The sequence below is a fragment of the Myotis yumanensis genome, unplaced genomic scaffold (genome assembly GCF_028538775.1).
Source record: "Myotis yumanensis isolate MYYU_CA2020_CCGP unplaced genomic scaffold, mMyoYum1.0.hap1 SCAF_17, whole genome shotgun sequence".
Taxonomy (NCBI): domain Eukaryota; kingdom Metazoa; phylum Chordata; class Mammalia; order Chiroptera; family Vespertilionidae; genus Myotis; species Myotis yumanensis.
Genome location: NW_027223768.1, coordinates 30566295 through 30587116, shown reverse-complemented (window position 1 = coordinate 30587116; position 20822 = coordinate 30566295). Strand labels below are relative to the sequence as shown.

At 46.1% G+C, this 20822-nt stretch overlaps 2 protein-coding genes across 6 annotated transcripts in view; one reads left to right on the top strand and one right to left on the bottom strand.

Moving 5' to 3' along the window:
* The window catches only part of TRAF3IP3 (TRAF3 interacting protein 3), a 23685-nt gene extending 8014 nt beyond the window's left edge, over positions 1–15671 (top strand). Inside the window, exons 5-16 of one of the 3 annotated variants that reach the window (XM_070396851.1) lie at positions 172–196; positions 455–484; positions 575–670; positions 6433–6504; positions 8560–8700; positions 8812–8949; positions 10131–10266; positions 10835–10897; positions 12527–12586; positions 13633–13769; positions 14471–14584; positions 15405–15671. In XM_070396851.1, the coding sequence (XP_070252952.1) occupies positions 172–196; positions 455–484; positions 575–670; positions 6433–6504; positions 8560–8700; positions 8812–8949; positions 10131–10266; positions 10835–10897; positions 12527–12586; positions 13633–13769; positions 14471–14584; positions 15405–15497 (1105 nt within the window). In that variant the 3' untranslated portion in view covers positions 15498–15671. The remainder of the gene's footprint in view (positions 1–171; positions 197–454; positions 485–574; positions 671–6432; positions 6505–8559; positions 8701–8811; positions 8950–10130; positions 10267–10834; positions 10898–12526; positions 12587–13632; positions 13770–14470; positions 14585–15404) is intronic. The other 2 variants (XM_070396853.1, XM_070396854.1) reach the window with 2 other exon arrangements.
* Positions 15580–20822, bottom strand: CUNH1orf74 (chromosome unknown C1orf74 homolog). 3 transcript variants are annotated; one of them, XM_070396858.1, is made up of 2 exons: positions 19121–20822; positions 15580–17127 (listed from the first exon to the last, which is right to left on the bottom strand). In XM_070396858.1, exon 2 carries the CDS (start codon positions 17051–17053, stop codon positions 16244–16246), a length of 810 nt encoding a protein of 269 aa, XP_070252959.1. In that variant the 5' UTR covers positions 17054–17127; positions 19121–20822; the 3' UTR covers positions 15580–16243. The 3 variants fall into 3 exon arrangements, with proteins under 3 accessions (XP_070252959.1, XP_070252961.1, XP_070252960.1); XM_070396860.1 differs by lacking the exon at positions 19121–20822 and adding an exon at positions 17477–17942; XM_070396859.1 differs by lacking the exon at positions 19121–20822 and adding an exon at positions 17814–17942.

Here is a 20822-nt window from a genome sequence, read left to right as displayed (position 1 = left end):
TCCCTCTCCTTCCTCTCTGAAACCAATAAAAATGTATTTTTTTAAAAAGAGGAAGATCTTTCCACCCTATTGGCTTTTCAAACGAGAATAGAGAGGGAATCAGCCCACCACCTCCTACCTGTTAGTTTTTTTGCTCCATTGTCATTTTGTTATTATTTTTTCTCTTCCCAGTTGTGGAGTTGCGGTTCTAGATAAGGTAAGAAAATCCTTACCTTGGAGGGGTTGAATCAGATGGTATACAAGCTGCTCCAAATTCTGGTATTCTGGGATCCCGTGAGAAACTCCGCTGGGATGGAGGGGCGCCTTCTCCCTGGATGAGCATAGACATGAGGGGCTGGGGGGGCTTTGTCTGAACCAAGGAAGAAAGTTTACTCTGCACGAGTCAACCCCAGCTCTGGTTCCATGTTCCGGGACTTCAGGAGAACTTCTTGACTACCCTTTCCTTTCTCTCTAGGAAATCATCCAGCTTTCCGAGTACCTCAAAGTAAGTAACGTGAACTCTCCCCTCAACTCCTCCACCTATGTCCTCTCTCCTGCACCGGGTTAATCTTACCCTCTTGTATTCTGCTCCCAGGAGGCCCTACAAAGAGAGCTGGTTCTAAAACAAAAAATGGTGATTCTTCAAGACCTACTGTCCACCCTGATCAGAGCCTCTGACAGTTCCTGGAAGGTAAGGGAAATGAAACCTCTGTCTGAACAAAGCTCATCAGCTTCTAAGTTTGCCCATCTCCTTCTCCTTTCCATACCTTCCCTACGGAGTATGGTGTGTGTGTTTTTCTCATTACTGTAGAGGCAGGAGGTAGAGAATGATGCTAAGACCTAGAAGTCAAACAGCAAATAGATGGTCACAGTAAATATATGGAACGGCTCAAAATCCAGGGCCGTGAGGGCTACACACCCAGGGAGGACCCAGAAGCAAAAGGGGCAAGAATCCCCAGTTTTTAATTTGTTGGAACAAGGGAGATCCCAATACAGTTAATATTACTAACTGTGGTAAAAGCCAATTATTTTTGTATGGCACTCATAACCAATATGAACTCCCAGCTGGCATGCACCTACTGCTCATCCCAGACGGGAATGTGAGAGTGGGAAAGAACCTCAGAGGTCATCCAGTCTGTCTCATTTTGCCCACGAGGAAACTCAGTGTCAGAGAGGTCAAGTGACTCGCCCAAAGTCACACTGCTGGTTAGAGGCAAGACTGAAACTAAAATGTAGATCTCCTGATTTCAGCCCATTCGTTCAACGAATATTCATAGACCATGTTCTCTGTACCGAGCACTGGAAATAGTGAGATTAATTACACAGGGTTCCTGCTTTCAGAGGGCTTGTGGTTTTGTCAGGGAGTCAGATGCTTAAACAACGCAGAGATATGAAAATTAAATGTTTCAGCCCTAACCAGTTTGGCTCAGTGGATAGAGCGTCGGCCTGTGGACTGAAGGGTCCCAGGTTCAATTCCAGTAAAGGGTATATGCCTGGGTTGTGGGCTCAATACCCAATAGGGGGTGTGCAGGAGGCAGTCAAACAGTGACTCTCATCATTGATGTTTCTATCTCTCCCTTCCTCTCTGAAATCAATAAAAATATATTCTTTTAAAAAAGAAATGTTTTTAGGATATAGTAATATATAAGAAGGAATGAATAACTCTAAAGAAGATGAGAATCAAGGAAATATTTATAGTAATGTAAATATTTTCCAGGCTAACGTGGAAGAAGGAACTATATTCCAGGCAGGGGCTATGGCACAGGCAAAAACCAAGAGGAATAATATAGTCTAGTGCAAGGGTGGGCAAACTTTTTGACTCGAGGGCCACAATGGGTTCTTAAACTGGACCGGAGGGCCGGAACAAAAGCACGGATGGAGTGTTTGTGTGAACTAATATAAATTCAAAGTAAACATCATTACATAAAAGAGTACGGTCTTTTTTTTTTTTTAGTTTTATTCATTTCAAACGGGCCGGATCTGGCCCACGGGCCGTAGTTTGCCCACGGCTGGTCTAGTGCAATGAGTAACCAACTTTTTAATCTCAGGACCCCTTTATACTCTTTAAAAAAAAATACCATGAAACTCCCCCCCCAAAAAAAAATGTTTATATTTGCCATGTTAAAATTTACCATATTAGAAATTAAAACAAGAATCTTAAAAATATATATTAATTTTAAAATAACAATAGTAAATCCATTACATGTTAACCTAAACTTTATATTTTTAGGAAAAATAAGTATATTTTTAAAAATAGTAAAAGGAGTACCATTGCTTTAAACTTTTGCAAATCTTTTTTTAATGTCTGGCTGAACAGAAGACAGCTCCGTTCTCAGATTTGATTCTGCATTCAATCTGTTGCAAAACATTGTTCTGGTCGAAGCATATGAGGAAAATCTGGCCTCAAACCGATCTGTAGTTAGAAAAGGGAAGACCTCGCTTGAAAAGGTCTCAGGGATTCCCAGGACTCCTCAGATCCCCCCATGGAAACCCCTAGACTAGTGTGTTTAGGGAGCTACCAGCAGTTTGACGCCATCAGAGCATAAAGCACCAAGTGCAAAGAAAGAAGCCACACCCTCAAGGGCCTCTGTGACCATCTAGCCCACCGCGCAGAGGGCTTCTGCTTAGACAGAGAGAGGAAGTGGAGGGCGTGGAACCAAACTGAGATGTTTGCGGTGATGTAAGAAAGATTTCCTAAGCTCAGCCCTCCCCTCCTCACATCCCTCGTTGTGCCTGGGTTTAGGTATCTATGTTCCAGATTAAGGAAGTCCTTTCCATCCAGAGACTAGGAGCCTGAGGCAGACAGCTGTGCAGGCCAGAAGGTTTTCAGGGCTGAACTACATTGAGATGTTTCCCTCTTTTACTCAACAGACAGTTGATAAGTTCCCACCAAGTGCTGGGCCCTGTGCTACCGGGAAAAATGAGGAGCGAGGTCTTTGAGGCTGAGGAGCTCACACTCAGCAGGGAAGGGAGAGATGTGTCATAAACAACTAGCACGTGACAAAGCTGTAACAGCGGTGTCTACAAAGTGGCCCAACGAAAAGAGAAGAGAGCCATTATTTGGCCTGAGGTGGCATAGGGTAGGTTCTGAAGGACAGGGACCATTTGAGCTGGGGCCTGGAGGATGCAGGGGAGTTTACCAGGACAAAAGTGGGAATGATGATGGGGCAGAAAAAGCAGAAGGGCAAAGAAACCAGAATGGTTCCAGGCCTAGGCATGACAAAGCTGTGGGTGTTGCAGAGTGTGGCTGAAATGAAGAGATCATGTCAGAGTCGTTCCAAAGATAAGACCAGAAATGACCTCAGACAAGTCTCTAGAATTATGACCGTTACACTTTTTCTGTTGAACATAGTATCCCAAACTTAAATAATGTATGGACTCCACTTTAGAGGGAAAATACAGATATCTCAGATCCAAGAGATTGCGTGTTATCTCCAGTTTGGGAAACACTGGATACGATAAGCAGGATAGCACTGGAACGATGCTTTATTCAGGTTTAAAGACTTAGAGTGTCACCCTGGCCTGTTTTGCTCAGTGGTTAGAGCGTCAGCCCACAGACCAAAGGGTCGTGGGTTTGATTCCCAGTCAAAGGCACGTATCTTGGTTGCAGGCTCCATCCCAGACCCTAGTCAGGGCCTGAGCAGGAGGCAACCAATCTATGTGTCTTAAATCCATGTTTCTCTCTCTCTCTCTCTCCTCCCCTCCTTCCTCCCCTCCACTTGCTCTGAAAAAAAAAAAAAATCGATGGGAAAAGTATCCTCCGGTTAGGATTTAAAAAAAAAAGTCCTACAGTTCTTGGTCCATCCTTAGAAGGAGCTCAATCAATAGCTCCAGAACTGAATTGAAAGTGAGTGATGAGATCTGTGTTTTAAAAGGTTCTCTGACAACAGTGGGGACCCTGGCTCGGGATAGGTGTGCGGGTAGTGAGCACTTACAATATCCCAGGTAGAACACAGAGCTGGAAGGACAGCAAGCCCGGTGGCAATGGGGAGGAGGTGTTAAGAGACATTTTCGAGGTAGACTCTGGGGGCAGTTTCACACCACACACTCCAGCAGGTGAGCAGAAGTTCCCCTGGCCACACTGTGGTTTCTCCCTCCTTCTTCCTGCCCCTCCCACTGTTCACCCTCCCCTTCTTCCTCCTCCCCATCAACCCCCTCGTTTCCTGTTTTTAAGGAAAATAGTCTCAGACTTTTCAATAAAGACTTTTCGGTTACTTTTCCCCAAAAACAAGGCAATTCAACCTTCTACCTCTCCCATGGAAGCCTCAACTTCAGTGAAAGGTGAATTTGGGAAAAATAACTGATGTGGCCGGAACAGGACATTCAGCCCAGTTCAGGCCTTTATTTGTCCCGTTTGGTCTCTGATTTGAATCTCCAACTTCAAATGCAGAGATGCTCACAGCCAACTCTGTTAGAACCCCAAGGATCAGCTCCCTGCGTGGCCTCCAACCTCCATTGACTCTGGGCCTCTTGGATGCATAGGTCCTAGGGCACCACCAGAGTCCTAAGCTGGGGACAACCTGCAGAGCAAAAGCAGTTCAGGCAGGAAAGCCAGTGCTCAGAATTGGGCAATAAAAAAAACAGGAGTGGGGCACAAGGGGGTTTTTAAGTTCCGCAAAGTAGAAATGAGATCGTGAGATGACAGCGAGGCAGGGGATTGGCTGCAAGTCCTAAGCCACTTCTGCGAGAGCAGAGTCGAGCTGGGGGCTGGCGCTTCTGCGGTGAGGAGCTGGGGCTGGCGCTTCTGCGGTGAGGTGCTAGTGTGCCTGGAGAACAGAGGCAGGGGAGAGCCACGTAGGAGCAGGAGCTGAAGCCCTAGACCGGCACCAGGTGTGTATGGCCTCCACCTTGCTCCCTTCTCCAAATGGGGGTGCTGTACTCCCTGAGCCCTGGGCTCCAGGGGTGTGACTGCCCCAAAAAAGTCCACAACAGGCCTGTAACAAGTGCTTCTCCCCACATCCTATACCACTGGGCTTCATGTGGGGCGAGCTGGGGCTCAGACCAGGAAACTACATGCCCCATTTGCAACAACTTGGCTGCCACTGTCCTGCCTGCCTTGGGGAGTCTGCGCAGAGCTGTAGGCAAGGGAGTTTTTTTTAAATCCAAGACTTGAGTGGCCCTTTATCCCCCCTGCAGGGGGTTATGCTGAATTGTATCACATTGCAAGATGAATAGAAACGTAATCTGGGGTCTGGCTAAAATACAAAAACAGTTGGAAGAGGTAAAATATTGAATCGAAACCATAGTAAGGGAGGAGAGAGGAGCTACCGAAAAGGGGTAGGACACTGGGGAAAATGTAAGAATATTGCCTGGGGTTGGTCTGTTTTCTTCCCAAACTCTAGCAAGATAAACCTTAAACTCGGTGGGTTTGATTGCAATCTGCAGAGTGAGAGTTCAGGCAAAGGAAAATGCTCAGAGTCGGAAGATCTGAAGCAGGAGATGAGGGTGTGGAGGGAGTGGATTTCAGGACCTGTGCATTGACAATGAACAGGCCACTCTGGGGAATGCAGTCCTGTAACCAGCTATTCTGGAGCCCAGAACAGTGGCGGTCTTTGTCCATCTCTGTTATCTGTCCCAAAGCCCTGTGGCTATTGTACGCGCAAAATCCCTGACTCTCAGCTCTCACACGAGAGACATTAGTAAAAACATCTCTCACACGAGAGACATTAGAAAAAACATCAATACCAGGAGACACTTTTGCAAGGCCCAGCTGAGTAATACAGGAAGCAGAAAGGGTGGGGGCGGCCCCTGGCTCCCCTGGTTAGAAGAATCAGCCAAACAGGAGCTGTGAGATACCACTTCCTGCCTACCCCAGGTGCCCTGAAACTCCCTGAGCCCCCTCAAAACAGAGTCCCCTCCTCGGCCCCAGGCTATTGTGGACTGGAAACCGTTGGGGGCATTGGAAATGCACCTGAGAGGAGCCAGGGCGCCTCAGGCCTGAGGAGGAACAGGCCTCACAGTGTCCCACAGGGCCTGGCACAATTCAGCACATAACAAGGGGTAAGAAAGAGAATGTACACTCCCCCTAGGAGGGGAGTCCCCTTTACTTTAGAAGTAAAGGTCCATGTACAAGACTGAGAGAAGGTGAGGAGTACAAAAGTGCCCGACAGACAAGGAGAGAGGTAATGAGGGCAGGAAAGGACAGCTTAGAAGCTTTCCCTCAAGGGGACCCTGCTAGGATCCCTGAGCCATTTGATAGAGAACCTCCAAGTAGAGAGAGGAGTTTGGGGGTCAATCTGATTCTTCCTTCTCCTATTCCAGAAAAAGAGGACTAGATCCTCTTCTTCCAAAAAATCCTTTGTCATCTTTCCTCCTCCCTTCTTCTTGAAAGAGTTCAGTTTGCCAAACATTGAGCATGGACCATGTTCTAGACATTAGGCTGGGAATACAGAACAAAACACTTTGTACACTATATTTTGGCCCAAACTCTTTTATTTATCTTATTTCTTCCAGGGACAGCTTAATGAAGACAAATTGAAGGGCAAACTGAGATCCTTAGAAAACCAGCTGTACACCTGTACCCAGGTAAGCATTCTGGAGAACACTTCTAGCCCAGGAATCTAGAATTAAAGGAGAATGCTTGAATCTCAATCTTATGCTTTAGAAATGCCACCTGATGGAGTTTAAGGCACACACTCCTACTCACCCAGTTCTGGCTTTGCCATTTTCACTTTGATCCCCAATATACCATATGTCCACATTCTATCTCTATCCTCCTCTCCCTTTCTCCCAGTGCCCTTCACTTTGCACCCTGGGAAGGAATCCCAGCACCAAGCACTATGCCAGCTCCAGGGCAACCTTGAGAATACTTGGAGCTATAGGGAGGAACCTTGGTAAAGATTCACACCACCCAACTAGGCCCACACAGGTCCCAATTTTTGAACAGATGAGTTGAATGTCATAATGAAATTTTGCAAAATTCTTTTCATTCCATGGGCAACTTTCATCTTGTAGCAACCTGCGGAGAATGTTGTAAGTCTGTGACTCTTGGCTTCCCTGTGACATTGTTATCCAGCTTCAGTAATCTCTTGATTGGCCTGATCTTGGATTACAAGAGATAGAAAGAAACCAGCTTTCACACTTTAGAAGTGATGTGTTTCTGATAAGTAGGGACATGTCAAATAAGAGAATGAGTTGGAGCAGAAAGACTGCTCCTATCTGGAGTTAGGGAGATAAGGTGGACCTGGCCACACAGTTGGGTCTTGCAGAAAAGTTTATAGAAGAGTCTATAGATTTGCTGATCCACAACTTTAAATTTTCAGTATGACCTCTTTTTTCAGACTCAAAATTAGAAACTAAATTATGCCAACCAAACTCATAAGAGACCGGCATATAATCCAGAACGCCAATGAATTCATGCTCAATGGAGGATAAAGCTGTCCAGTGACCAGCACTGTTAAGTCCAATAATTGGGACATACCCATGTATGACCTCAACCAATAATTCCTGGAGATGCTTTCTAATGAAAATTCTAAGGACACAAGACCCATTCACATTTAAATCCAAATTTTCAGATGATTCCAAAGCTAAATGGGAATGATTCCATATTGATCCCTAAATTTGCATTATCTAGGTCACTGCTTACCCAGTGGGTAATCCAGATTTGACAATAACAGCTACCTGTGTTCCCCAAAATCACAGAGCATAAAGATGAAAGGCATGGGGCCCTGGCTGTGTGGTTCAGTAGTTTGGAGCATCGTCCCGTACATCAAAAGGCTGTAGAATGGAAAGATAGAGACATTCAGGGGATACTGTGTGAACACTAAGAAAAGCTACCTAACCCATGATGTTGGGGGCTAAGGGTAAGATTTATCAGAACTTACATGATTCTTCGGTTGAATCTTGAGCATGAGTAGAAGTTAACCAGGTGAAAAGGGTGGATAAGGATGCTCCAGGCAGAAGCAATTCCATGGGTAAAGGCAATGGCCAGAAAGTACAGTGCTTAGGAAAACTGCAAGCAGTTCCGCTTGGGTGGAGAAGGCACAGAATGAAAGCCCGGGCCTATTATGTAGGAACCATGCCGAGGAAGTTGGACCTGGTCCTTAGGATGCTGGGAATCCACTGAGAGATTGAAGCAGGTTGTGACAGGATCAGATTTGCTTTTTAGAAAGGACTTTGTAGCTGCAGCACTGAAAGAGTTTGCATTAACCCATATAATATTATTAGAGTCTGAACGAAGGGAGTGGTCATAGAGATAGAGATGAGACAGGTGTGAGCTGTAAAGGAGCTTGACTTGACAAGGGTTGATGACCAACTGAATACTGGGAGAAAGTAAGAGAGAAATCAAGGTGCCTCCCAGGTTTAGAGCTTGGGAGACTGGATGGGCGATCATGCTGGTCACTGAGATATGGGAAGCCGAGAGAAAGGAGCAGATTGAGAAAGATTTGCCAAGGGCCCTGTTTGTTATCTCCTTGCACATCACCTGAGGGACTTTCCCTGCACGGCTCTCCCCAGGAAGAAAAGCTCCACCAGGTTACTGGTATCTGCCCTGTAGGCAAATTCTTTTCATTTCTGTATCCCAGCTCAGGATTGGCACACAGAAGTTCAATGTGTACTTGTTGAATTGCATCAAATTTACAGAAATATTCCCCTTGGGGAATGAAAAAGGTGCTGATGGAGATGGAAGACCAGAAAAACAGCTATGAGCAGAAAGCCAAAGAGTCACTGCAGAAAGTGCTGGAGGAGAAAATGAGCGCAGAGCAGCAGCTGCAGAGCACGCAGGTGCGGGGATGCTGCATAGTTCTGGCCGTTGGGGGCCCAGGGCAGCTCTGGGAGTCAGCTGCACAACTCCAGGGAACCCAAGGTACCACCCTCTCCCTTGCTCTCCCTCAGCGGTCCCTGGCTCTGGCTGAGCAGAAATGTGAAGAGTGGAGGAGCCAGTACGAGGCTCTGAAGGAGGACTGGAGGACCCTGGGGACCCAGCACAGAGAGCTGGAGAGCCAGCTCCACGTGCTTCAGTCCAAACTGCAGGTACCAGGCCCTGGAGGTGGGGAGGTGGGAGAGGAGGCGGGGCTTAGTGGGAGGAGGGCTGGTGACAGCAGTGATGAGAGAAGCTGCTCCTGGATTGGGGGCCCCAAACGCAGTTGACAGCATCTGGCTTTCCGTTCCTCACTCACTGCCCGCTTCGTACCAGACTCACCGTTTTGGCTCTGAAATCTAATTTTGAGTTTAGACAGGACGTTTGCACTGCCCATGCAGACCAACTAAGTGTCCATTGGAATGACACCATCCAAATGCAAAGGGCTGCAATATTCAGCAGCCTACTGTCAGATCCCAGCCTATCCTCTGCGCCCATCCCAGTCCAGCATCCAGTTCAGAAATGCCCACTACTGGCACAGAACAAATGCCATGAGTTTACTTATAGGCTGGGTAGTAACATCCCCTGCCACATCCCTGGCATTCTCAAGGGTACTGTCATCTCTGATCTGCGTTACCTTGGAGAAGTTAACCAACCTCAAGCCTCAGTTTCTTCATCTCGAAAATAAGTAGCTATATCATAGGGTTGCTCCGAGGGGTAAGTGATGTGATCCAGGCAAAGCACTTAACACAATGCTTGGTACATATAAGCCCTCATTAATATTAACTATTATTTTCCATAGATTTTTCTTACTTGGTTTGGAATTGTGAGGACCATCTCAAAAGGTTTATTTTTCTAATTTTCCTGAAGTGGGGACCTGAATACAGTTCACTTGATAAGAGGGTGTCTTATCAAATGAGTGAATCTGCTGGCCACTGCATTGCATCCATATCTCAAATCACCTACAAGGCGACTTTTACAAATCTTTTTCTTTTTAACCTTAATTCTTTGTGAAAATGACACTACCAAAAAAAACCTGATAATGCTAGGATGAAATGAAAAGATAAAGTGAAGACATCTAGAAAAATGATGATTTGGTATTCCTGAATTTGGACATTTACCCAAATGAGTCCCTTGTGACTATAAACAAAAAATCGAATGCATTATTTGTAATAAAAGGAATAGAGCAGAGCAAAGGGAAGATTTTTTTTAAGTCCCTATTTTACTATTTCCCTAGTATTCCTATCTCTAAAATTCTACACTCTCCTGTAATTTTCCTCTTCCACGGGATCTGCCCCCACCCTCCACCCTAGCACTGACCTGCTTCTGCGTTGGCCCCTCTTCCTCCCTGCAGGGAGCAGACAGTAGAGACTTGCAGATGAACCAGGCTCTGCAACTTCTGGAGAATGAGCACCAGGAACTGCAGGCCAAGATTGAGTGCCTACAGGGAGACGGAGACCTGTGCAGCTCGGACACCCAGCACCTCCAAGGTACCCTTCTCCTCGGGGGCCTCTGGCCGAGTGAGACCAGCGAAAGAAGCTGGATGGAGAAAAGGGCTTCACTCGGTCTTTCATTGGTTTGTTTGGTTGGCTTTAAGATTCCATTGTACCTAAGGGAAAGGCAGGGCTGCTTTAATCATCCATGACTGAACACTAATTTTGTGGCACTGGCGCATCTTGGAGAATCAGCTCTTTTCCAGCCCATCCCTCTGGGCCAGAACACAGCTGCTCCACATCAGTCACGTGTGTCCAGGCCACATTCCTGATGTGAAAGGGAAAGGTCCGTTGAAAGGTTTCTGAGCAGTCCGCTGAGAGACGACCAAACCGTGGGCAAATACAACACTTAACTCACCCCATTTGTTAATGTAAATGACATCCAAGGTACTTTGGTTCTGGTTTACCTCTTCAGAGCTGGGACAAGTAGGAGGAAGGGCAACTTGCACTTGACACACATCAGAGGCCACGGACAAGGCAGTACCTATGAGGAATTTCCATCCTCGGGTGTCGGGTGCATTAATCTTGGGTTCTTCTATCTTGGTTTGTATTATTTCATTTTTAGATCAACTAAAGAGGTCCGAGGAGGAGAAACTCGCCCTGGTGACCAAAGTACAGCAGTTGCAGAGTAAGTTCCCTTTCCAGATTCGGAAAGTAGCACAGGTGGCCTTTTGGTGTTTGTCCAGAGGAGGGGTTGGGGTCCCGTCTTTGGCAGCTCCCCTTCCTCTGACATCCCTGTTCTGTGAAGTGAGGTCATTTACGTAGCTCTTCACACGTTATATATTAGCCTGTCCTTTTTTTTTCTTTTCTGCCTTTTTCCTTCCATGCCAGTGACAACCACCTGCATTTCCCCCAGAACTACAGGTTTTTTAAAGTGTTAAGTTTTCTGAGGTAGTTCTTATTTTGTATGTTCTCTTTACGTACATGAATATGTCACATAGACCTTGGTCACTAGAATGGTTCAGAAAGTGAGCTCACTCTACACGTGCCACTTCAACACTATATTTTGGGGCCAAAGAGGGGAAGGGACTTTTCATAAGAAGAGTAGACAATTTCTGAGAAGCTGGAGAACCCGATTCCATTAATACAGCGGTTCTCCAGAGCAGGCGCTGAGTGAGCAAGAAGTCACTTGAAAATCACTTATGTATTCAATACATATGGCATGAGCCCCTACCAAGGGCCGGCCACTCTAGCTATACACACTGAGGATACAGTAATGAACATAACTGATACGGTTCCTTCGCTCGCAAAGCTGACATTCTAAGTAAGCTCTGGAGTAAAGTATGGAGTTTCTGTGAACAAATGTGTCAGGTAGTGAGAACTGCTATGGAGAAAAATACAGCAGGCTAAAGGAAAATGTTGCCATTTTATACAGGGTCATCTGGGAAAGCCTTTCTTCTAAGGCAGCGGTTCTCAACCTGTGGGTCACGACCCCTTTGGGGGTCGAACCACGCTTTCACAGGGGTCGCCTAAGACCATCGGAAAACACATATATAATTGCATATTGTTTTTGTAATTAATCACTATGCTTTAATTATGTTCAATTTGTAATAATGAAAATACATCCTGCATATCAGATATTTACATTACAATTCATAGCAGTAGCAAAATTACAGTTATGAAGTAGCAATGAAAATAACTTTATGGTTGGGGGTCACCACAACATGAGGAACTATATTAAAGGGTCGCGGCATTAGGAAGGTTGAGAACCACTATTTTAAGGTAACGATTAAGCAGAGACTTAAAGGTAAAGACATAGTCGGAAGAGATATAAGATGGTGCATTCACAACAGGACCACAGACTGGGTGACTCAAGAACAGAAATTCAGTTTCTTACAGTTCTAGAGACTAGAGTCCAAGAGCAAGGTGTCAGCAAGGTTGTGTCCTTCTGAGGGTTTTGAGGGAAGGATCTGTTCCAGGCTACTTCCCTTTGGCTTGTAGCTGCTGTCTTCCCTGTGTGCCTCTTCACATGTTTTCCATCTATGCATGTCTGTGTCCAAATGTCCTCTTTTTATAACGATGCCAGTCATATCCGATTAGGCCACCCTAATGTCCTATTTTAACTTGATTACCTCTGTAAAAAAACCTATCTCCAAAAAGATCACATGTTGAGATACTTTAAGTTATGACTTCAACACAATTTAACCAATAATAGATGGGAACATCTTTAATAATTAAGGTTCTGAGCAAAGTGCTGAAAAGCCACGCTTTGCAGTAAACATACCAACACAGACAAGTTTCTTGTGTTTTCCAACAGGTCTGCTTCAGAGTCAATCCTTACAGCTTCAAGAGCAGGAGAAGCTCTTAATACAGAAAGGTCAGCAAATTTACTTCCACAAATTCTAAGACATGGCTCTTTCCATGCCTGCCTAGAGGCAGGGGGATGGACTACATGGCCTCTTGGAGTCCCATCCAGTTCTGGCATCTGTTAGGTCAGGGATCTGGGAAAGCTTGTTAAGGGCTGATCATTGGCTCTGAGAACACTTTAACTAGTTAGCCTCCTACCCTGAGAGGTATGTAAACTGTGAAAAGGGATTTCTACTTCCCCTGAAAACATGTCTGTGTTGAACATTTCAATAAATTGATTTTGAACTCAGGATTGCATGTCAATTTTTACACTTGACTTTCCAAACCCCATCCAACTCCCCCTCTAAACCATGTTGCATGCAGAAGTGACCTCACTCTCAGCCCTCAAGAGTCTGCTGCCTTAGCTTCCTGAGAATCCATCATGTATATGGAGGGGCAAAAACTCCTCACTTACCACTACACAAGGCCTTTTGTTTTCTCATCACAATCACTGGGTAAATGGAAGGCAGAAATCATTACACCCACATAGTATGGATAAGAAAATGAAGGTCTTATGGTCACACAAATTAAAGACACAGCTAAGACAACAATGCAGAATTTAATCACTAGTCCAGTGGGCTCTTCACAAGACTAAGACTGCCAGGTGGCTGAAAAACCATCTTTAACCACATGAAGATGAATTCTAGGATGTGACTGCCTTCTCATGACTGAAATAAGGACAGAAAGGAAGGGGGTTATGACCCCTAACCAAAGAAATTGGATTGAGAAGTATACTCTAAAAGTATCTGGCATTAGACAGGACTAGGGATAAAAAGAAAAGATGCCAACCTTGCCCTCAGTGGGGCTCAATTTCCAGCTCTCTGTCCAGTCTGAGCAGGGCCCCAATGGGAGTGCTTTAAAAGTCAGAGAATTCCATCCCATGAAGTCTAACCAAAGATAGGCCCTCTCTTTCTCCCTCCCCACCCTTCTCCTCACTCCCAGGGGTCCTCTCATTGACAGGGCCCTTCCTCAGAGGTGTGGGCCTCACCATCACTGAGAATCTGGCTGCTTTTTTAGATCAGGCTTTGTCTGTGCGGAGCCCAAAGCCCTCCCTTAACGAAGTGGAGCCTGAGGGTACAGGGAAGGAGAAAGACTGGGATTTCAAAGACCAGCTGCAAAAGAAGACTTTGCAGCTCCAGGCCAAGGAAAAGGAGGTGAGACGGTGACCTCAGGTAGTAGTGGGGGGCTCAGCATACGGAGATAGGGAAAACTGCTGGAGGCATCCAGAGAGCAGGGATTTCAACACCAGACATTGTGATTGGATACCTCCAAGTATTCATTTGACTATAAAAACTGCCTTGCTTTAGGGTTAGTTTGTCTATCGTTTTCCTTCCTTATACAATCCTTATTCATTTTATTAGCTACTTTTTAGTAAGTCAACCTAAACTCAAATACACTTCATGAACATTAACTCCTCAAACTTTGTGCTACACTGAGTATGTTAAAACTTTATAGTCTTTTAAGTAACAAAACTCTTCCTATCTACAAATTCAAAAACACATATCCTCGGCTACTGACCAAGGGCCTTGTACTGTGATCACTTCCAGGTCTTCTGTTCCCTAAGAATTTCATTTTTTTTTTTATGTCCCCTTTACAAAGCACTTGCTCACTGTCACATGAAAGCACACAGTTATATAACGTCTATAAGTAATTAATATATAATATGCATTATAATCACTCATGTAAATGAGCACATTCCAGACAAACTAGGTCAAACAGCAAAGGGCAAACTGAAATCACTGAGAAGGCCTGGGAAGGAAGGAAGGTAGTACAAATTCCAAGTGAATGAATGGGTAACTGACAGGGGGCCTTCTCCTTTACCTGGTGATGACCTTGGTGGTATTCTCCCCCGCAGTGCAGAGAACTGCATTCAGAGTTAGACAACCTCAGTGATGAGTACCTCTCCTGCCTGCGTACGCTGCAGCACTGTCGAGAAGAGCTGAACCAGAGCCAGCAGCTGCCTCCCAGAGTAAGAGCGTGATCCTCCCATACAGCCCTAGATGATGGTGGGACTATTCCTTTAGCCACATCTTCTGACCAGCCTGTCCCATTCAGCTTGGTTTATGCCGACAGTACAGCAACCATGGAAAGAAACACTGGCTTATGCACCCCAGCTTAATTTGCATGGAACTTTGTTGTTGTTGTTAATCCTTACCCGAGGATATGTTCCCACTGACTTTAGAGTGGGAGGGAGGAGTGAGAAGCATCAATATGAGAGACACATTGATTGGCTGCCTCCTGCATACAGCCCAATGGGCCGGAGAACGAACTTGCAACCCAGGTACATGCCCTTGACCAGGAATCGAACCCGCAACCCTTCTGTGCACAGGGCAACACTCTAACTGCTGAGCACACCAGCCAGGGCATTTTTTTTTTTTCATGGTACAAGTCTTAAGCCTGAAGGGACTATTAGCTAAAATAGGAAATGGTGTTTTTTGGCCTATTGAGTGTAGTGGCAAGGACAGAATGAGGAGAGAAAATGTAACAAGGAATATGAACAGAGAACAATACAGTTTTGCTGAGTTATTTTCCACCTTTGATTGGACTTGTATTTAAGTATCTGGCCCCAGCTGGCTGTGGTTCCCTGGGCCAATGATCCTAGCTTATGGGCCAGTGACTACCAACAGAGTGGTTTTATCCCAAGGGAGGTAACAAAGTGATAGAGAAAACCTTCCCCTCTTCCACCAACCCAAGATTTCCCACGGGGCCAGAATGGGAAGGAAATTTGTTTTTGCCTATATCTTCTCCAACCAACCTATGGCTTCTCTCTTCTCCCCCTCCACCCTCAGAGGCAGTGTGGCCGATGGCTATCGATGCTGATCGTGATGATTGCTATAGCACTAGCAGTGTTCCTGGCCAACAAGGACAGCCTGATGATCTGAATAACTTTTGACAGCTGCCTTGGGTGAAAATCAGAAGCAAAAAACTCAATAAAAAACTCAAGAAGGTTTGGATACTTTCAAGTGTGGGTTTTCCCAACTCAACTGAGACTTCTAATTTTATTATTTTTTTCCACCTACTGTACAATAAACAAATAAACTTCGTCTGACAATTTGTTCCCCAGAATTGTTTATTCATGAATGACCGACCTATCACATCAAATATGACACTTGAGCATCCTGGTCTACTTTCCTTAGTCCAATTCAGTTGGAGGTATATAAACATGCAGTAATGCCCAGGCCTGCTATTTTCTAGTGAACACTACCCACAGAGTATATTTACAACATTACCATACCATACATATAGTATACAAGGGTACACTACTTGTCCTCCACCTCCCTTCTTTTCCACAATCCTTTTTTTATATAGCTATTTTCCCCCTTATACTCTTCTCCACCTACCCTCTCACTTCCCTTCTCCACAATCTCTTTCCTTCTATCTTCTATCTAGTGAAAAAGGAATAGACATCTCAGTTAAGTCAAGAGGACTCCTTAGTATAGAAATGGCAAGTATGTACTACCAATGCTACCGCCGCCACCTGTTCCCGTGCCCGTCACAGATGTGGCCAGTTGACTAGAATATTCTTCCCTGGTGTTCTCAAGATGCTCAGAATTGACACTTGAGATGATGCCTATTTGTAATCCCTGACTTAGAGCTGAATATTTAGTGAGTACTTTCTACACGGGAGTTAGAAGGCCACAACTGGCAGGGTGACTATCTCGGAGGAGATGCTGAGGTCAGTAAAGTCATTCTGAGCCCTACAACGAGTCCTCAGGTCCTTCTCCCAAGTGTTTAGAATGTCTCTCAGGGCTGGGAACAAGCTCTCTGGGACACTGAAGGAATAGAGCAAGACTGGGGCTTGACCAAGAAGCCATGAGATCCGAGCGGTGAACACCCGTAGTGGGGTCATGGCTAAGCAGTTGTCACCTCCCTGGTTCAGGTGAAAGGTATAGGGAACAGGATAGCCCAGGAGAATCCCAAACACTGTACAGAGATTCCAGTCTGAGGAGCAGAGTCTGCTGCAGGAGACGGCCAGGGACAGGTCCCTCTGCAACCCCTGCAAATGGGTGATGATCTCAGCAATGAGGGACTTCAAGTCCTGAAGCTGGTCCAGGGAGCGGATAGAAGGGTGAGATTGGGAGCTGGAAACATCCACAAAGGCTACAGGACCAAGCAGCACCTGCTCCAGGTGCTGACATACATGTTCAGGTATGACGATCAGGCTGTTGCCTCCAATATCAAGGATGTGAAGTCCCTTGGTCAGGAAGCCCAGGCCCTGCAGCTCCCCCAGATAGCTCTGGAGCTCTGATGTCCCCGCACCGTTGCAATCATACAGCAGGGCTGGCTTCAGTCCCCGGGCCACAGCCAGGACCTCTCCGGCGAGGTGAAGGCAGACAGCTCGGGCCAGGCCCCGTCTCTTTCCCATGCTCAGGGTCTGCTGAGCAGCTGCCACCAGCAACTGAGGACTTGGTGTCGACATGGGATCTGGAAGCAACATCAGGCATGGCCTCTTTAACTAGAGACAGTTTCCTCCCCTGGGCCACATCTCTGAGCTCCAGACACTTGAAGGACCTAAAAACAAAGCAGGGCCAGGGGATTAACAACCAGCCAGTGACATACATACCAAGACACCTGCCAACAGCCCTCCCCTGGCTTATAGCATCTTCCAAAGGTCATTGTCCCTCCTTATGCTTTGGAATGCTAACCCAGGCCGGGCAAGATGGGGTGATTTCTACGGTTGACTCCGTCTCCCGGAGCCCCAAAGACATGTGTCTTTCTGGATTTAGGGATAGGTTTATATTCTTTCTGGCTTCTATTCCAAATTGTGGCTTTTGTAAATTACTTTCTCTGATTCAAACTGTGAGAAGTTTGGGGCAACGAAGAGGCAAGACAGTCTCTTGCAAAATTCTGAGCATTTCACCTAAAACTGCCCTCGGAGGCAGAGTTCTAGGCTCCAAATGTACTCTTTCCACCGCCAATTTCCCCTTCTCTTCCCGCCAGCAGAGCTCTGAGAACAGACATCTGATGAAACTGACATACACTAGAATGTGGGCTGATAACCATCTCGCCCTGTAAAAGTAAATAAATGAAATGTGTAAGCGTTGCAGGAGGGTGGTATTTTAATTTCCGCCATCCCTCCTGGTGGACATCCACGGACCCTCCGCGGAAGGGCTCACTCCAATGCCCACACCCTTTTCGGAGCCAATTATCGTGACTTGTTAAACCAGAGCGCAGAGGGCTCGGCATCACACACATACGTTCTCCTTCCACTTCCGCTGCAGGTTCGCGGCCTCAGGAACTTCTTTTTCCAGTCCCTTCAGGCCGCCACACAAGCCACGAACCGTACAACCCGCCGCCCTACGGGAAATCCCGCCCGCTCGGCTTCCGGTCGGCAGAGCCGGTCCACTGCGCATGCCCAACGCGATTCCTCCCCCCCCTCCCCCTGCCGCCTTCCATGACGTCACCAGCCCACTCGCCGGGAGGCCGGTCCTTTCCTACCACCAGAAGCTGGCCCCGCCCCTAAGTATAGGAACCGCGAGGAGCGGAAGTAGCCCTGAGAAGGCGGGACCTGGTTGATTGGCAGCCCGCTGCTACCCTCCTCGGCTTCCGGCAGCTGGCTCCAGGCGGTGCATGAACACTTTCATTTGTGCCTAGAGAAATGCGATTTCCCCTCCAAACGAGATTTATCTCAACGCGGCGCGACGTGTTTTGCAGAATCTCCACACCTCCTTTGGTGCGACAGAGTTTCAGAGGTTTGTTTTGTTTTGTCAACTTTGACCCGCCTAGACCCTAAACTTGAGTGGCTCAGTTCTGAGAAGTGGGTGGACCAGTGCTATCCCGGTCCAGGGTGGTCCTGTCTAAGCGGGGTGTGAAGGGCAGGAGTACTCCCGGTGAACTAATGTGTGCTAGGCATGCTTCTCGGAGGTGTCACAGCGCACAAAACAAGCCCCCCCCCCCACCCCTCCTTCAAGCAGCTTAAGTTGTAGGAATTCAGTTTGCCGACTTCACTTGAGAAATGAGACAGGGAGATGCAGAAGCTTTTCAATCAGGTCTTTAAGAAAAGTAGTATTTCACCGAAGGGTTAACACCTCTTTAACTACCAGCAATCAGAACCATTAATTTGAGGGGAAGATTTTGAGAAAACTTTTATCTGAGAATATAACCCAAATTTATTGATAATATGGGCAGGGCAGAGGCTAAGGGAATTGCAGGCACCCACACTGGAGGTTTCACTACTGGTCCTACCTTGGAAATGTCTTCAGAAGATGAAGAAACCATATGGAGTAACGATGGGGCCAGCCTGAAAGGAGGACTAGTTTGTAGGGGTTCCAGTCTCACCCTGGCCCTGAACTCAGAGGGAGTCAGAAGCAGAGACCAGAAACTAATTTTAGAATTTTTTCCTGCCCCATATTTATGTTACCATGGTGGTTAACCAACAAATCCCTAAAATAAAAGACTTACTTAGCTCACTCATTTATTCTAACAACAAATCTTTGAAAACATACTATATTACCAGAAAATATGCTAAGAGCTGGCATCAAAATCCAAAATGAACAGCCCCTACCTTCAGCAAGTTTGTAGTGAAGTAAGACACAGATGCTGAGCAATTACAACGGAATTGATGACTCTGAAAGAGAAAGTACAGGGTGCTATGGCAACATTGACCAGAGACCTAATTATATGTGGCGATCCAACACTGGCCCTCCCAATTTACCTCCAGTGGATTCTTTTCACTTTGAGCTAACTTTGGTGGTAGAGTGGACAGTGAAGGAAAAGAAGAGTTGCTGACACCATCTAACTCTTCCCAGTCTTCATCAAGGTGAAGGCAAGGAAGTAGAAGACACCAAGGGAATGAGTGGTTTAGCCACTAAAGGGGATAGTAACCTGGGTCTCCAAAAAAGAAAGGACACCCAGGATCTAGTTAAGACCACATAAAGCCACTCATCCAGTCCTCTGACATGTTTATAAAGTGTTCATTACAGTCACATACTAAAAGTTTGATGCTTCTTGGCACTTTAGAACACTATTTTCAATACCCAGCTTCACATTTTCTGGGCCCCCACCCAGATGGACAGCCTGGCTGTTAGCATCTCACAGAAGAAGGGAAAGGGACCAGCTCTACCCATTTACCTACAGTGAGTTCTTTATCATTTGGAGCTATGCAGACACAGACAGAGGCAGACAGACATCAAAACCAAAACCCTCACTTCACCCACCCTGCAAAATAACCAAAAATATAGTTTCTATACCTTGCATATGTTCTGGTCTCTAGAAGCCAAATTTCTGCTCACCTCAAATTTCTGAGCACCTCACCTTTACCCAGATTTCTCTTGGTCAGACTTTAGTAATAACAGATCCTACTAGTCCCTTAGAGACTCTAAAACTAGGGCTTAAGCATTCGAAATAAGTCCCACTGACACCTGTGATTGAATTGAAGCTCTGGTTTTGAAATAAAACTAGCTTAACTTTTCAGCTTGCTCGACTCCAGTAGCAGGTAGGAGGTGGCTTGATTTAAGGATAGCAGACTAGACATGGGCTTTCTAGTAGTAAATATGGCCTGGCACCAATAGCCATCAGTATGCAAGAGGATTGGGTGTGCTACCAGAGATTAGCATCATATTTTCCATGATGTCTTTGAAATTTAAATCATGTGTGATTTTACCCATTTAAAAAAAAAAAGGCAAAGGGTCAGGGGCCTAGCAAAAGTTAATAAATAAGACCAATTCGTGGCACTTATAGATGCAAAGTTCAACACCTTCATTATTCACACCCTGCTACCTCCACTAGGGAGACAAGCAGGTTTGTGCTAAGGTGAGCCTTTTTCCAGAAAAACACTTCCCAGCCCTTCTTCACCTTGGCCTTAACCCACTCAACACCCTATTTTTCCCCAAATGCAAATAACCCAAATGATAAGAAGGCTGTAAAATTGTCCAAACAAGGAGGAACTGTCCCTTTTATACTCAGTTTTCCTAGATGCCCAGCTCATCCCCAGGTCTTCCTCAGAGAATAAAAAAAAAAAGTGGGCTCTGTCCTCTCTGAAGACTGCCAGCAAGTCACACACTCTCATCTACCCGCTACACACAGTGGTATCTGAGTGGTGACGAGGCAAACACCAGCCAACCAATTCGTCCACGGGATCCTGGGCCTTCTGTGTTGACAGCTTCCCTTTAGAAGCTCAATTTATGAGCGTTTACTCCACAGGCCGGGTGACTTTCAGACTTTGGCACCTATTTCTATTTAGATATCATGTTTGGTTTCTAAGCAAC